Genomic DNA, 18,390 nt, shown 5'->3' with positions numbered 1-18,390 from the left:
CAAAGTCAAATTGATAAAGGCCTACATCTAGATTTCGAGTTTCATTTCAGTATCTCCAAATCATATTCAAAATGCATTCAGTCAGTAATGGAAGGAGGACAGCGGCTATGTCAGCTCTATAAAGAAGGATTTGTTGACTCATTAATGATGTGTAGTGTACTGTCGGTCAGACTCTTTTGTTTTGTAGATGTGATCATTTTGTACTCCAAGGTGGATGAACGGTAATGCCAAAATATAAAATCGTTAAATTAAGTTGCATTATCTTCAAGACACTGTAGATTTTGTTAATTGGTACAATAAAATGTAGAGTTCACCTTTCTTTAAAAAAAAAAAAAAAAAGGCCATTAAGACCTTTATTATCATACCATATATCAGGACACTATACTGGTGTGTCACTGTGACAGACTAACAATTTTCTAATATTGTATCATACATGTTGTTTGTACTGTAGGTTGTATACCTTTGTCAAGTATTCAATAATCCAAAAAAAAACAGTATGATAGGAGACAATACAAAGAGGCCGGTTGGTGCATTTTATTGACATGGAACTGGTATTTCCAGTGACAGAGGCATTTCCTGTAATCTCATCTCAAGATCATTACTAATAATGTCACCAGTATTTAATTACATATTTCATTATAGTGACACACTCACTCACATGCTGGATGCAAACAGTTGATGTCACTGAATTCCACTCAAGCTATTGTTTATTGTTTGACATTACATGGAGATCACTGGAGGTGCTGGGTTCCCAGTCCATACTTGACCTAGTGTAGCAATGTAATAACAGATTGAACATAAAGGCATGATATAAAATACATGGTGTATAAAATGACAGAGCATGAACTTGTTGGAGTACAGCAAAACATGTTCTGATCAGTGCTGCATGCTCATTCTTTTTTCATTCTCACATGGACAGTTGAACACATGTTGCAAAACTTCAATTGCATTTAATACATTACAATCTAAACAAACTTTATGTTTTGGCCTTTGGTCTTGGGAGATGACCTAAATGTTCTTTCTTTTGCCTATGATGATACTTAATGAAATTCCAATATGTATGTACAGTATATGTGTGTGTCTGTGTGACTGCTTCCAGCTGTCAATCACAGTCACTATGCCACCAACCACTTTCACCACCATCAGCCTCCAGTCACTTGCAACAGCATCATTGATGTCATCAGTAGCATCAGCAATCTTTACACTACAGATAAAAGGAAACTAAAGACCGCTTACAGAGTTAGGATCCCCTGTCTCTACCTTTTGGAAAAGTCTGTTAATCCTACTTGATATTACATATTATATATTAGAAGTTGGTGTCTGGTGGCTCATCACTGAGTTCAACGTTGACAGCAGTCATCTCTCAAAAACTGGAAAGCCCAGAAAATGGAGGGATCACTTCGTCATATTTGATATTATCAGCTAGTTGGAATATTCCACCTCAGATCATAAACATGTTGGTAAACCTGCGGGTATCACTGTGATAAGAGCACAGCTTGATTCTGATCTGAAGAATGATAATCTTTAGAATAGTCACACATTTAGATTATTAGATTAGAACTTCTTAAAAAAAAAACAGGCTTACATCCTAGTGTTAGTCTCAAATGGTCTCTTCTTATTGGGTCCTTGTTCATATTGTATAGAGTACACACTCTATGAGGAGGGATGACTCATAGTACAAACAAATATTGATATAGTTTTGAAATGTTGGAGGTTGTATATACACAATTTATGAAACAAAAAATGACACTGCTGTTAAACATGCTGAATGATGCATCATTTTAAACCATTCTTTAATTGTGATGTTTGCCTGGTTTCCTGACCAAGGAGGACAACAAAGCTTCCCTATTTCCTCATATGCATCATAACTCTGATGTCACATGCAGGAAGACAAACTAGATGGGCAAAGCAAAGTTGTCTGCCAAGCAGAGACAGTTTTACACTGCAGTCAGTCTGTGAGAGAGAAGAGAAAGCAAATATTGGCATCTGATAACACCAGTAACATCCAATTTCTGGGCATTCAAGTTCATCACATCTATGCAAGCCCATACTGGTTATACTGGTTATACAGAGAGAGAATTGAATGCAACAATTGTATTCTCAACAGCTTGAACACACAAAACAGCTTTCTGAGCTTGTGGGCCAATTCATGCCATCTTAAAATAAAAATAGTATTTAGGAATCTTGGGAAATGGTTGTCTCAACTTAATATTCATGTCACATCAGCTCCCCACCTGTTTCTAAGTGGTCTCCCAAAGGTTTGAGGAAGATGTTCATAAATATGATAACCCAGTCACTTGGGAAACATGTTAAAATTCTTATGAAATCAAATTCACAGTCTGCAAAGAGAGAACGAGTTGAAAGGAACCCTATAAAAAACACACAAATCTTATTTAGCGGTTTTGGGTGGAAATCTACTATTTGAATACATGGCATGCTACTACTAACATAAAAGCTCTCGGCCATGTCCATTTTGTCAAAGTAGCTCTCGGAGGAAAAACGGTTGGAAACCCCTGCACTAGAGCGTTGCAGAGCCCAAACGGCAAAACTTGGAACTTATAAAGCCCCTGGCTGAGGGAGAATGCAACCTTAGAACATGCCTCTGGCATTAGCTTTACCTGCTCATAGCTGCTGCGGAGGTCAAGTGAGACCAGAGATGTGACCTATAGCGTCATCCATGTGGAGATCCATGAGTTTCAAGTTTAACTTTATTGCCATTTCAACAACACAGTTGATAGAAAGATGCCTTGGTGTGCTCACAACACAACATGACTCATCACAATACACCACAACACAATACAACACATGAAGGAATACCGGAACAGTTCTAACTGTAACAAAAAATATAAAAATTGAAGGTGCATCAGAGTACAGGGGTGAACCTGAGTTAAAGTGTGTTGTAGTGCTGAAAGATTCAGTCTCACATTGTCTGTTCATATACATACATATGTTCTTGTGCAAGATATTCAGTGTGTATTTAAGTGTCTGATGGCTTGGAGGTAGGTACTATCCCTGAAGTGGGATGTTCTACTAGTGATACTTTTGTGTCTTCTGCCTGATGGGAGAAGATTGAACAAGTGATGTGCAGGGTGAGAGGGGTCACTGATAATGCTACTAGCCTTCCTAGACATTCTAGTGGCATAGACTGAAGCATTGGAATGCAGACTGCAGCCAATGATTTTAGAGGCTCTATGTACGTACTACTTTCTCGCGGGTTTTGCGGGTGATCTGGCTGAGATGACGGTAATGTACCGTCTTTCCTTCCCATCCATGGGCTGCTGCTGGGCTCAATTACGTCTACTGGTGATACAGAGAGAGAATTTAATATAACAGTTGCATTCTCAAAAGCTTGACCACACAAAATAGTTTTCTGAGCTTGTGGGCCAATTCATGGCATCTTAAAACAGCAATAGTATCTAGCAATCTTGAGAAATCTAAACTAAACACTAGAACGTTGCAGAGTCCAAACAGCAAAAACTTGGAACTTCCAAAGCCCCTGGCTGATGGACATGATTGGCTGATGTGGGCAAAGCGGCAGGAGTCTTTGCGGGTGACCTGGCTGAGATGTCAGTAATGAGCGATAATGTACCGTCTGTCCTTTGCATCAGGACTCCTAGTTTAGCCCATGGCCTGCTGCTGGGCTCAATTACGTCTACCTCTGCCATTTCTTCCAGTTGCAGGTGGTTAAAGCAGACAAGAAACAAGCGTGCCTCTCATGTATCAATGAACCATGCTAGTGTGAGTGCAATCTTTATCCCAGGCAGTGAAGATGTTAGCAGACTGCCCTCAAAGCTGCCAACGACACCGCTCCGCCGACAGATGTTTTTGGTGTCCTGCCTGGCCTCAGATGTCGGTGGCACTCTTTATACACTGGTCCCTGGAATCTACCCATTGCCCCACTGGGGTGGCTACTGACTATTAGAGGCAGCTGCTCTGTTACGACCCTGTGGGTCTTTCTGTGTATTCTTTGTGTCTGTTATGTCTGTTGTGTCTTACAGGTAGCTTGGCGTAGCTGATTGGTGTGATCCAATTGGACATCATGACTGTCTGCCCCTTTAAAAGTGGCTAGCTGACATCATTCAAGATCTCTCTCTCTTGCTGGCGTTTCTGGGATCATACTTTTCGCTGCCACTGCCAATGCCGCACTATGCTTCCGCTAGGGCCAGCCTCGGCCTTGCCTGTGCAACCACCTTCGCTTTTCCCACTCACCGGGGTGAGAGACTGGGAGTAAGTGCCTGGCTGCTGAGGCCTACTTTCAAGGCCTTGCTTTTTGTTGTTGCTCTTTAATCTGTTTTTCATACTTCTTTTTTTCTATTTCATCTATTTTGTACTAGTAAATACACGTTAATGTTACGTTGTCTGCTCGTTTATCACTATTCAAAAACGTTGTTATGTCCCACAAGCCCTAGACAGGAATATAACAACTCAGACATAAAGGCTCTACCTTTTGGGTCCGTAGTGGTAGTGTGTGGACCCTCTGAACAGACAGTGGGGCCTGGGCAGCTGTCTTTCGTTGGGAGGTGACAGCGGTGGCATGCTGTGTTATTTGGGCTGATTCAGTGTTTCTCCGATGACATGCTGTAGTAGGTCTTCCTCTGCTGATGCGGACCTAATAGCCCTCTGAAGTTTGGCTACACAAAAGCATACATCTTTGCCCATATAAGGAGATACGGCATCTTGCGATTTTTCTTATGGGAAAATAACATGGGGATTTTGAATTATCACACCTGATAAACTCTCGCAGGGACGAAGAAGTCTAGAATGCAGACATTTTGCTCTACACACTTTTGTCCTCTGCTTTGGAGTGGGTACTGTGATCTTCGGTACGTTATGATGGCGAACTTTGATTTTTTCTAGTCCAGAGCTAACTTGCAGTGCAACTTGCCATAGGCAATTAGCTTTAATTAACACCCGGATCACCTTATAAGGGCAAAGATGGCTTTGGGTCGTTTTTGTAGGTGAACTTCTATAGAGAACTGCAGAACGTTGTTTCTTCACAACAACTTGGTTGAGGATTTTGGTTCTTGTCCCTTTTCTCTGTGGCCTGGTGGCAACACAGTCAGTCTCTGGACTTTATCCTGCATGGAGGTGGTGTCTGCCCCTACAGCTGATGGTTATCTTTCCTTAACAGTGTGGAGAGCCACGGCTTCAGCACCCAGGCAGAGCTGTTCCCGGGTCAGGACACCCCACCACAGCCCCTCACACAGCCCTTGACTAAAAGATCTCCACTGAAAAAAGCTTTAAACCTAGGACTAAACTTAATCTACGTTGGAAAACTGACCCCATGGGCTGTATTTTGGGTACCAGCGCATGGCGTAAAGTTCGTTATTCACCCGCGCAAAGTTGAATTCGGTATTTTGCACGTTGTCTAAAAATCGCTATCATACACCACCTAAACCTGGTCAGAAGTCAGTGGCGAGTTGTTCATATGCTATTTTAAGAGCGCATGTCAACAGTCATATTGGCAAGTGCATGCACCATCCTTCTATCATTCATGAATGAACACCAGCGCACGTCCATGTTACAAATTGCACGATTACAATGGGAAACATAATTAGAATAAAGATATTACGAAATACTGTACATGTCATGATGAGTAGTTATTCACCATCATTTGCAAATTGGTAATGACGGTTAAAAGTGATTAGGGGAGAGGCGAGAGACACGTATGGAGCACAGCTGAAGACGCACTGTCACGAATAAGCAACTCCTCTGCAGGATAAATGTTGTTTTATTCAGTCATTTGAGCAACATTAGGGTAAGTGTTGCTTTTTACAGCCTATGTTTTCGGTGGTAACCCATTGTCAGTCAATAGTGAAAGTAACTGCATATAACTGTCTTGTCGTTGACTGACTCCTTGGTGAAGTTATTTTCACTTTGCCAATGAGTTCAAATAATAGACGAGTGCAAATGCGTGAAGGCTATGCTAGGTTTTAGTAAAGCATGGTTTAAGAATGACTATTCCATACGGTCTCGCAAGCAGCCTCCTTCAAATACGCCGTTGAATGCCAAAATAACTATGCATTTATTTGACATATCGCGCTTTGCGCCATTAAAGGGAATGACAGATGTCATTCTCATTGGTTTAAAATGATGTTACGCCCCAAACACACCCATATGACTGATTAAAAAACCTAGGAACACCTTGTTGCGCCATGCGCTCCACGTTTGATAACGAAACCCCTCCCAATGTGAACTGGACATCCTACTAAATTTGAATAGACTTTTGACGAGTGACGATGCACTTTAGAATGTCATGATAGGGCCCCATATGTTTTCTTCACTTTCAAGTGTCAAACTACAGCTTGGCAAACTGGCTTTTTATATCTAACCTGGCTTCTGACTAAACATGACTTACGCGATGAATCAAGCAGTTTTGTCTTCATCACGTTTGACTGTCATATATAAACACAGAATTTATGTTGAACAGATATATTCATCACTTACAGGTGTAAGACCAGATGGGAGGATTTTATCCATCTGCCAAATGCAACTGAAATTTAATTTAATTTAATTTAATTAATGAATTTATCTTGTTTTGAAATCTTTTCACCTACTTCCTTCAAACATATTGTGCAATTGTAAATCAGAGACATGCTGAGTCATTCATGTTTGCACACATCAAGTTTCCATTGCACATTCCATTTCTAATTATCTGGCTTTAGTTCAGAGCTGTAGCTATAGATCTTTTTCATATAATTCACTCAGTCCAGTGGGTTGGTTGTATGGCCAAGGTCAAGGATGGACAATACTTTTGACATGTACCCAATTGAGAAGGCATACAAAAGAGAATTATCAATAGCCATGTTTACATGCTGGCTTTTTTTCTCAGATTGATCATTCCCATTGAAGATGTCAGATCAACCATTTACTTGTCATAAGAAACTATTTCGGTCAGGTGGTATGTACAAGAATGTAAATGGAACTATGTACAGTTAAGAACAAAATTATTCATACCCCTGGCAAATATTGATTCAATGTTGATTTTCTCTTTATCGATATGTTTGTTCTGACTGAAAATGACACTACCACATGTCAAAAGGCTGTAAGACAATGTGGTGGAACAATGGAATCAAAAAACATTACATTTTTATGAAAAAAAGTGTCCAAAATGATTCATACCCTTTTTAAATAATCAATGAAAACATCTTTATTTGCATTCACAGCTCTCAAAATGGTTCTTATAATACCTACAAAGCCTCTCCATGTATTCTAGACTGCACCTTTTTAACAGCAATCTGGGTTTTGAGTCAAGAGCGATTATTTGCCATCCCTATGGCCTTGTGCTCACTTTTTTGACGGATTGAGGTCTGGACTATGGCTGGGCCACTCTAAAATGTTGGTATTGTTCTCGGTTAACCATTTCTATCCGAAAGACTCAGGAAGGTATAATGAAAGTTAACACGTTTTAATCCATCAAAGGATATACAAAAGGCATAAGCAACAATGACAGTCTTTGGCATAGGCCCCGTCCTCGATCCAGGTCACCGAGTGTGCAGACCCTTGCAGATCCTGCCGGTATGAGACGGCAGGGGCGGAGCCTACCCCCTGGACATCTGGACAAGGCCAAACTGGTGGTGGTTAGGGAGGGAGGGTGGGAACATCGAAAATCGGCACCTGAAAGCAACAGGCAGGTGCAAAGTAAAGTGATTATAAAGGCTGATGCAGACTGGTGATTGGTCGGAAGTAATGAATGAATGAGTGACGCATGCATTGAGTCTTCCTTACAGAATTTAACGCTAACGCTTCCATTTCTATCCGAAAGACTCAGGAAGGTATAATGAAAGTTAACACGTTTTAATCCATCAAAGGATATACAAAAGGCATAAGCAACAATGACAGTCTTTGGCATAGGCCCCGTCCTCGATCCAGGTCACCGAGTGTGCAGACCCTTGCAGATCCTGCCGGTATGAGACGGCAGGGGCGGAGCCTACCCCCAAAGAATAAGAAATAAAGATACCCACCAGAATGCTTAGATGGTCATCCTCTCTGAAATAGAGCATACCAATATTAAACAGTGCATGTTGTATTATCCGGTTGAACTCGGGAGATGAATCAGAGAAAGCAAGACAGACAGCAGAATAAACTGATGATTTGATGAGGATGATGATGGATTCAACCACCTGTGACTCGAATTCTATGATTAAAGTTATGGAAGGGAATTGAGCTTACGGATTGTTAACCCATTGAACAAGACTGCTTGAGTGACTAGTGCTTGCAGAAGCTTAGCTTAAGGGTTAACTAACGACGTGCAGGGCGATGAGCTTGCAATTACAGATGCTCAGGGTCAGTGCAGGGGATAGAGCCTGCAGTTGCAGATGCTCGGGGTCAGTGCAGGGGATAGAGCCTGCAGTTGCAGATGCTCAGGGTCAGTGCAGCAGAATAGAGCTCGCAGTTGCAGATGCTCAGGGTTAGTGCAGCGGGATAGAGCTTGCAGTTGCAAATGCTCGGGGGACGATGAGCTCGCAGTTGCAGAAGCTCAGTTTAGTGCAGAAGAAATAGAAAAGATTATGACCTGCACAAATGCGACCAAGCCAGTACGGGCACCAGAAACGAAGAGATGAGTAATATGATTAAATTTAGATAACCACCACCAGACATTTGCAAGAGGAAGTACATGGATTACAAAATGCTCATTACTGCTGAGTGAGTCTTTAGTAATTAAGAACTCAGTAACCGTACAGTCCATAGATTCTTGTGAGCTTTGTGACGAGCAAATGGAGTAGCTCTTAATTGATAAGCAAGTTGATGCAAAATATTACAGTTTGTGAACTCCATTTGTTACAGTTCAATGGTGAACAGAAGCTGCAAGGACAAGATGTACAGGAGATGAAATTAACAGATACTACTGTCCATCCGGCAGAGGTAAAGCCATGTTAAAGAAAGCTAAATAGCACAACGTATAGGCCTACTATTAGGATAGAAATGTAAACAAAGCAAGGTTTAGATTAGTGAATTAATTATGTTGACTTACCCCAAAATAACAGCACGGTGTAGTGTCCATGACAGATTATATCCGATTTAAGTACGACCCCTAAATGTGATGACTGTTTCCGTGAGCGAGCCGCATCCTGCAACGGAATGGAGCTAAAGGCAAGGGCAAGATGAAGAGTGAGGCCATGCTTTTGTACCTTGCTCTTGGAAAGGCCCCCCAAAATAAGATGAGCAGCATAAGTAACGTTAGCTAAACAAGACAGGAAAACATGAAATAGACATTGTCCATGGGTAATAAGTTCAGAGAGAAAGCTATAGAGAACAGATAGAAAGCTTGAGCACTCTGGTGAAAAGAAGAAAATGACCGGCATGGTCTGCAGCGATTGCAGCGAAGTTGAGGAGCTTGCACGGCAAGAATGTAATGCAATGTGGTGCAAATCCCTGTGGAAAGTGCTTAATGATCGTTCTCAGTCCGGGACCCTAAGCGTGGAGACCCTCGCAGATCCTGCCGGGTGAATACGGCAGGGGCCGAGCCATCCCCAAAGAGAAAGATTGGAAAGGCCTACCCGAGGGTAGACGTGAGGCTGGGACACTTCCTGGAACAGAGCATAATCAAAGAGAACATTAATATGAGACAAATCCTTCGTTAATAGTAAAGTGATTCATGAAAGGAAATGAAACCAAGAACAGATGATAGGAAAAGTGTACTCTCTTCCGGGTACAGAAGACATAACCAGCATGGTCTGCAGCGATTGCAGCGGGGAGCTGCACGAGCTCAGAGCTTTCGTAAGCTCGGTTCTTGCACGGCAAGATGTAATGCAATGTGGTGCGAATCCCCGTGGTAAGTGCTTAATGATCGTTCGGTTCGATAACGATTGATGATTGCGATTTGATTCGAGTCGACTGTCGAGTCGAGTTGCGTATGTATATGATGAGTGAAGTGGGGTGATGGAAGGATAAAGGAAATTAACTGTTGTGACGTGATTACCCGAGGTTGCTTGCAGAAGCTAGACCAAGGGCGGCGGTGCGTAGTGACTAGAATGTATTAACACTTTATTCTGTGCCTAAAGTGCCGGCTGTGCGTAGTGACTGGAGAAGAGTGGCTCGGGTCCATCGTAATTAATATAATGCTTTAGCTGAGCCGAATAACCACCACCAGACCTTTGAAAGGTAGCTTACCTTATTTGGCACTTGCGAGAGCTATTTGCGCATCTAGAAGGGCTTGATCCTGAGGTCTTATAGGACTCGTAAGCCGACGAAGACCATCTTCCGAGCAACTTGATAGAGGATGCAGGTAATCCTAGAGCGGCTGCTGACGTTGCAGCGCCGATGCGAAAGGGATGGCCAGTATATTGGGAGGTTGAGAGCCCGCAGCTACCAACCGCTGTCGACAAGTGGATTCTGAACCATTGTTTAGACATAGATAACCCAGTGGGTAGAAGAAAGAGGTGCATTTGGAGAAGTGTGTGGGTGAAGTTTAACATAGTTGATCATAGAAGTATAGGGACAGAAGGGTTATTTACTTTAGAATCTCTGATAATGACCACAGAACCTGAGGTGTCCATTTTAGAATGTTTCAGAAATACATAGAAGTGGGAGGAGAAGAGGATGGCTGAGCAAGCCAGATCCTGAGAAGGGTTAAGAACCTGGCTGTCAGAACAAAATTCCCCAGAGCGCATGAACCCATAGAAAGCCATGAGGAACACTGCTTCAAGGAGTGAATTGATAGGGAGTGAAAAGAGAGCCAGGGTTAACTAACCAGCAGCAGACCTAAGGACACAACAGGACAAGACAAAATACAATCAACGGATACATAGCTGGAGTACACTAGCACTTATGGATGGTCGCTGAGGATGATTTAGCATAACTAAAATAAAGACAAAAGATGGGAGAGTAATCCTCATCATGCTTACTGGGTGAAATAAGATTAAATGTGAGCAAAGCACTGCTCCAGAGCCAAGTGTAAGTGGGTGTTTAGAATATGTGAACCAGCATCACAGACCTAGTAAATTAAATAGTTAGAGTGAATTGGTGATGTAGCCTAATAATTGCTGGTTGATTTGATTATATGACGATTGAGAATTATGTGATTGAGATTCGAGGACATATGGATATTCGATAGTGAATTGCAAAATCTAATGATTTAACAATGCAAGTTCACTATTCTGCTGCTCCTACTGTGGTGGGATAAAGACATGAAGGGTTAGCGTATAGCTTAGATGAGGAGGTAAATAAGTTGACATCACATGACCTGGATGAAGTAAGATTAAATATGAACCAAAGCACTGTCCCTCGATGAACGTTTTGGCTATAGGCCTACGTGAACCAGCCCCGCATCCCTGCATGAAGTAGATAGTTACGGTGAGGGTCAGTACTCCACTGCCGACAGATGCATACCCTTAAAGTAGAGAGAGAGTCATTTACATTAAACGAAGAGGAGCTGCTCCTGAAATGGAAAGATTATTAAGATGTCAAGTAATGAAGAAATGGGAAGGAATGCCATCCCTGTGCTTGCGGCTGCCGTGATGTAATGGGAGATTACGAATGACGACAAGCAAAGTGTATTGTGCTTGGAAAAGTATATGAGTGAGTGCAGTATTGGCCTGAAGGAGAGTTTGTGCCTGCTAGAGGTGTTGCTCTTTTGGCAGAGAAGAGTTTGAGGAAAGATCTTGTTCTAGTCCCTACAGCCTGAAGACCTGCGAGGAGGAATGGAGTGGTTAGAGAGGAGACATAGCATTTTCAAAAGGACCTAGCAGGCAGGCAAATAAACAGCCATGATACATTTACGTTGCCATTAGTTAAATCAACGAACACGATGTATGGGCCTACATATTATGTACATAACCAATGACAGTAACAGACAATAATGATCAGCCAGACAGGAGAATGAAAATAAGATTAATATGGCCTTCAGGTGCATCGGAAATATTATGGTTAATGACAGTAGCCTAGAAAGGGACAGGGACTAGGAAGAGTAGGCTACTTTTGTCCCTGTTGGCCTTCCATGCACGACAGCCTGACCGGCGAGACAATTTGCCTAGATGTGGACCTAGCAAAGCTGTATCATGGCAGCTTTGACAAGGAAACCATCGCGAGTGTCGATAACTGGAGTAACGGAGTTTTTTAAACGGTTCCGTACATGTATGTTAACAGCGTAGCCTGATAAGTCAGACGGTTTTCGTCAGAAAGTTTAGCAACCATATTTCTGTTGTTAGCGATACGACGTTAACCTCATTAAGCAACTAGGATCTAACACGAGACTAGGGTGAAAGAGAACCTTCGAGCCGCGGAACTTGTTTCTTTCCGTTGATAAGACCGGGCGGACAACCCGAACAGTGGCAACCATAGATATATATAGAACACTAGATGTCTCGTCCGCGTCGCTGGCCAACGGAGTCGAACGTCCGCACACGGCGGCCATCTTGCTACAGGCAGCTCACTCCCCATAACATTGTGTTGGTAGGGGTAAGTGTACTTTTTAAATAACCGTAACTTGCTCAATTTTCAACCATTTTTTAAACGGATTGGTTCGTTATAAATGTCAGAGATGTAGTTATGACACTGTATACTTATGAATAATCATGTTATGTCCTAAAAAAAATAGAATAATGTTCTAAAATATGTAGATTACAATATTCACAAAATAAGGCTGCATGTTGAAATCCCCACCCTGTACACCATGCATTTATAACACTGCATACTTATGAATAATTGAGGCCTTGAGACAAATAACCATACATGTCCATATTTCCAATTTTGAATGAATATATTTTTAGTGGAGGCTAAACATAAGTGAAGTTTTACCCACCTCTGAAATTTCAGAAATAGTTTACCCACCTCTCAATAAATCTAATGCACCTCGTAATATAGCATAATCACAAAATGCACTGTATGAAGTACCACTAGTATTGGTGTAAACATTAAACAGTAACCTTCAGCATCATCAACTCTGTTCTGAATGTCTTTTTTAAACAAGCGCATTACACAGTCAACCTACTGCGATCACAGAATTAATAGTTTACCCACCTCTTATTTTACCACTAGACCCCTATTTACATGAAATGGTAGTAAACCAGTCTGAAACACATTGTTTACAAATATTTACTTCATTAGATATTATAAAGGTACTTTTCAAATATTTTTGAAGATTTCCTAAAATCAGAATGTTTGAACAAAGGTGTTACAGAAGCATGATGATCCTTTAAAAAATATGGTCCTCATCCAGCTGGGCCCACAGCCACTTCAGCCTCAGCAGCCATCGGAGTTCAGGTGACGCATCATCTCCACAAGCTCAGTGGAAATTAAACAATTCTTCTTTTTATGCCAGAGTGAGTGTATGTTTGCGAGAGTGTTAGACACAGATAGAGACATAGGCGCACACAGAAGCACACCCTTCAAATGACAAGCTAATTTTCAACAAAAACTCTCAACCATACACATCAATTCACAAACATAGATTTCAATTTTAAAAACTGTCTCGAAGGTAAATGTAAAATTTTACTCAGAGGGCGCCAAAACATTACACATGTACAACGGAGTATTAGGGCCACACATGAAGAAAAAAAATATTTTTGCCATGGCGAGATTCTCAGGTCTGAGTCCAGTGTAGGAGATAAATTGTCCATAGGATTAGGAATTGTCAAGTAGAGCCAGGTTGTGGGTCGCTAGGCTGTGCGGGCCAGGAAGTCCGGGCAAGGGGACAGCAACAAGAGATGGTAGGGTAGTTGTAGGGATGGGATTTCAGGTGCGATGAGAGTCAGTGGGACATCAAATACAAGGATGGCTGAGGACTGGTAAAGGTTGACCTCACAAGTGAGGTAAGAGGGGAAGAAAGAGAAATAGAGTGGATTAGTATTACTATAAGTCATGATGGTTAGTATTAATAAGTACACTACACAAACACAAGACAGGACCTGTTTAGTTGAGAAGCTCGCTCACCACTTAAATTATTGTTGGTCAAATATACACATACCCTTTGAAGATGAGCAGGGAAGTTAAAAATAGTTGGCACAACACCATTTTTAAGTCAGACAGTCTGCCCCGTCCTGTCGAAGTCGTCAGTCCGAAAGTGGTCACTGCAGAGCAGTGTTCTGTCAGTAGCGACAAAACCATCCCTCCGTAGGGCAACTTCCCACTTCCTTTTCCTTTCTCCGTTTGTGGGAAACCTTAAAAAAGTGAGAAATGTACCCAGATCAGGGAGGGATTGAAATTAGCACTAGCCACCAGCCAAATGCTGGTTAAAAATAATAGTGACTGATAGATTAATAACACATAAGATAAAATTTCTTGTTTCCAGCAGCCAATGCGGCGTATATTATGTATATGGTTGTTCTAGGCTTTCATTACAGTAGTTACATACTTCCAATGTTTCCCGCCGCAGTACTTTGTTGCAACTTTCAGCCTCTTCCTCTATCATTCGATTACCTCAGGCAGGCAGCCAGATCAAGAAAATGACGTCTCCGAAGAGACGCCACTTAATGTTTAGTTTGGAGGAGACGGGCTTTACACTGAATCGCAACCCAGTTTTCCGACTCCGATGTCAGTGACACTAGTCTTATAGCCTTTATTCTACTGTCCGTAATAATATAGCGATCATATTCTCCATCGCTCGCATGCAGGAAAAATTCAGACAGTAATTAAACAGTGGGCGAGCTGCTAGATACGTTAGCTAAATCCGCCCAACTTCCAATATCTCCTCAGTCGAGCTCATTTGGGTCATCTTTTTGTGTGAAGTAAAACAACAATATATTAATACTATTGTCATAGCCCCGCTGTTCCTGTGTAACATAACCTGTATAGAACATACTTCCACTAAGTAACTAACGATTATCCTAAAAATAAATCATAATAATGTGCTAATATCTTACCAGTGAAAGGTAATCCCACGGGTTCTCACTTCCAGACAACGTCGATTAGCGCATCCATAGGCTGCACAAAAGTCTGGCGTCTTATGTCAGCAATTTCCTGTAGAAATCATGATGTAAGATGTTTTTAACAAACCAACCCGAAAATAAAAACCATGAGCAGCTTCAGTTATATTGAAAATAAAGACCAATTCTGCCTCTCCCATCAATGTAAAATGATTGTGTGCTAGCTAGTAGCCTAGCCACGATACACAACTAAGCTGCACGATTAAGTCGTTTTTAGAAGAGAAAAGCTGCGATTTTAACATGTTCAAGCATCCAGGATTATAACCACGCTAATAACGTTTTTAAGAAACCAAACTGTTTGTAAATCCATCAAAATGTCAGCGAGATAAGAGTATTTATGTTTGTGCAGATCATGGACCTTACCTCAGTTTGCCTCAGGTTCCACAGATTCTGACAGAAAGCTTGACTGTAGTAAGATGGCCGACCTCTGCGGACGTTCTGGACGCCGCCGTAAGACATCTAGTGTTCTATATATATCTATGGTGGCAACAATTTGGCCTACCTTACTCTCCGACGTTTACGAGCTACTATCCTACAAAGTCAAAGTCTCCCAACCCCCGAGACTTTGGTGAGATGCGTCCAACTCGGTTGAAGCGAACGTAAGGTAGGCTAAGCTACTATGACTGCATCACATGTTAAAGTTGTGGCGAAGTGAATGACTAGCTACCCGGGCATGGATACGGAACATCGAAAATCGGCACCTGAAAGCAACAGGCAGGTGCAAAGTAAAGTGATTATAAAGGCTGATGCAGACTGGTGATTGGTCGGAAGTAATGAATGAATGAGTGACGCATGCATTGAGTCTTCCTTACAGAATTTAACGCTAACGCTTCCATTTCTTGCCTTGTTTAGCTGTATGTTTTGGATCATTGTGTGGTTTAAGGGTCCAATGCCGCCTATTGGGGCAGGTCTCTCGGCAGACAGCCTTCAGAACGCAAATTCCATAGGGGAGAGCTGGCCATGAATGAACTGGTCACAGTAAATCAAGAAGGGGGAAAGTCTAAATAAAACAGCTATTATGAAACACATAGATTTATTGCAAATACCAGAATATAGCTTAATATTTTCTATGGCATAACATAGGCTTACCAGAGTTGTTTGACAGTTCATCAACAAAAACAAAAACAAGCATAATTCCACTGTTATACAAGAAGGACAAACCTAATCATTTACTTAAAAATGCATAATATAAAATGATTTTCGATGCTGTGCTGACTTCATCACTTCTTCAGACAGACATTCAGCTTTAATGAATAAAATGCGTCCACCCACCACTCTTTGTTGAGAGAATGAGCTTATTTCTTAAGTTAATATTAATTATAATTAATATAATGAGGTCCTGAGTTATGTTGCAGGGGAGTCCCTTATAAAGTGCATTCTGGATTGTTACCTATTAAGTATAATGTAAATTCTGACACATGAAGGATAGTTGGTTGACACACATTTCATAATTTAAAAAGGCACTTATCAAAATACTTTCCCAATACACCACCAGGGAATTGGATTATCGGATATTGGATATCACCTATCAAAGCAGCATCTACAAATGTAATATCTATTAATACACCACTGACAAAACTATGACAAACTTTACTCTGAAAGTATAAAATAGTGTAGTCTTCAAGAGGTTATATATCGAGGCCATCCTGACGAATGGATCGTGTATGAGTGCTAAGTTCAGGCTTTTTCCCGTTTCCCTCTCTTCTCCTCTCCCTGTTCTCTCGTTCACTGAGACTCCCTAAACTCTCTTTCACTCTCTTTATTTTGCTGCTGTCCCATTCTGCCACTTCCTTCTGTTTCTCAGCAGAGTTGTCCTGCCTACTTCCCCTCCTCTCCTCACCTCCTCTACTCTCCCTGTCATGCTCCAGTCTGCTTCCTCTGTTCTCCTCATTCTGCTCCTTTGCACTCCTTTCTCTTAAGCTGGTGTGGCTCCTCTCCTCTACCCCTCCTCTCTCACTCCCATATTCCTGTCTGCTACCTCTCCTTTCCCCTTCCCTCTCTCTCCTCCTCCCGTAGTCCTCCTCGCCTCTCCCCACAAGGCTCTCCCTGCTCGTACCTCCTTCCTGCGTGCTCAGTCTTTCACCCCTGACCTCCCTCTCTCTGTCTCGTCTCTTTGCACTCTCCCTCTGTACTCCTCCTCTCTCCTCTCGTCCAGCTCCTTCCTGTTTGGGCTTGGTGACCGCTTGCCCACCTTCTTTGAGTTCTACATCAGTTCTACTTCCCATTCGGCTCCCTCTCTCCTCATCTTCCTCCACTCTCCTACTCCTGGTAGTCTGTCTCTCTGTCTCCCTTTTGCTATCCCTCGTTCCCTTTTCAGACCTGGCCTTGCCCTTCTTGGTCTCGTCTTGTTGTTTCGTCACTGCTGCCTTATCCTGGGTTGCTCTCTCAGTCACGCTCATCTCGCTTGCACTGCTCTGTACAGACCTTACACTCTCTCTCTCCTCTCGTTCACTTCTGTTGTGTTTGTCAAACGGATACATTTTTCTTTCTGGCCTCTCTTTTGCTTTTTCCATCACACTGTCCTTGTCTTTCTCAGACTCCCCCTTTTCACTCTTCCCATCCCTCTCTTTTTTGTTGCTCTTGGTCGCGGCACCCTTCTCTGTATCTTTCTTTGGAGCCTCGCCAATCAGCTTAATCTTTGATTTCTCCATTTTTTCTTCTTCTTGCATTTCTTCTTTCTGTTCTTTCACTCGTTTCTCCAAGTCCCCACCTTCACTCTTCACACTCTTTCTGTCCTCCTCCATGATCTCACTCTTCTTCTCAGTCATCCCTTCCTTCTTCTTCTCATTTTCATTCTTCTTCTCTTTCTCGCTCTTTGTCTCCTTTTCTTTTCTCTTGTCATTCATTTCCTCCTTCTCCATCTCTCCCCTCTTGCTCGGCTCCTCCAGGATCTTCTTGTCCAGCTCCTCCTCCAGCTGGTCCAGCTCCTCTTCCAGTTGGGCCAGTTTCACTGGGTCTGACTCCAGGTCATCCTCCTCCTCCTCTTCCTCCTCCTCCACGTACTCCTCTAACTCGATCCCATACATGGTCTTCTGCAGCTGACATTTGACCTTATTGAGCTCCAGCAAGCCATCCTGCAGCTCCTTGCACACCTCACGGATCTGAGTGGCGAACTTTGTCTTGGCGCCCTTGTGCAGCTCGTGCGAGTCCTTGGCGAGGAAGAAGACGTCGAGGGCAAGGAATAGCGCCGACATGACCCCCGTGGTGATGCTGACGGCCTGAGCGGCCTTGGCAGCTCCTCCGGCAACACCGAGCACCTGCACAGTGCTGATGAGCTGGTCGGTGTTGATCATGAGGGCCTTTCCAGCACGGCCGCCCTCTTTCATCACGTGTTTGATGTTGTGATGCATGTGCTTCTGGGCCACGCTCTCCGAGTACTTCTGGAAGTTCCAATCCTCCAGCGTGTTCATTCCTTCCTGCAGGCACGGGGAAGTGGAATAAAGAGAAATTCACTTTGGATTCACTCTCTGGATGATATTTGCCTCCAGTTAATTCAGTCACATGAAATTAAGTTCACTCACATGAA

The 18,390-nt window shown here is 42.5% G+C and overlaps 1 protein-coding gene and 1 long non-coding RNA gene across 4 annotated transcripts in view; both read right to left on the bottom strand.

Moving 5' to 3' along the window:
• Positions 1 to 13,021: 13,021 nt before the first annotated feature.
• LOC143133833 (uncharacterized) lies at positions 13,022 to 15,315 on the bottom strand. The gene is made up of 3 exons (XR_012988559.1): positions 15,228 to 15,315; positions 14,802 to 14,898; positions 13,022 to 14,099 (listed from the first exon to the last, which is right to left on the bottom strand). It is a non-coding gene; the product is annotated as an uncharacterized LOC143133833 (long non-coding RNA).
• A 565-nt stretch (positions 15,316 to 15,880) lies between these two features.
• Positions 15,881 to 18,390, bottom strand: part of apold1a (apolipoprotein L domain containing 1a) — a 74,005-nt gene continuing 71,495 nt past the window's right edge. For all 3 annotated transcript variants that reach the window (XM_076293711.1, XM_076293709.1, XM_076293712.1), the window contains exon 47: positions 15,881 to 18,280. In XM_076293711.1, the coding sequence (XP_076149826.1) occupies positions 16,493 to 18,280 (1,788 nt within the window). In that variant the 3' untranslated portion in view covers positions 15,881 to 16,492. The remainder of the gene's footprint in view (positions 18,281 to 18,390) is intronic.

Source organism: Alosa pseudoharengus, unplaced genomic scaffold (genome assembly GCF_046254945.1).
Source record: "Alosa pseudoharengus isolate Yale_2024_CS ecotype anadromous, Long Island Sound unplaced genomic scaffold, YU_APseudo_1.1 YU_APseudo_1.1_scf_2, whole genome shotgun sequence".
Taxonomy (NCBI): Eukaryota; Metazoa; Chordata; class Actinopteri; order Clupeiformes; family Clupeidae; genus Alosa; species Alosa pseudoharengus.
Note: the sequence above shows the minus strand (reverse complement) of the source record. Positions and strands in the feature narration are given on the sequence as shown.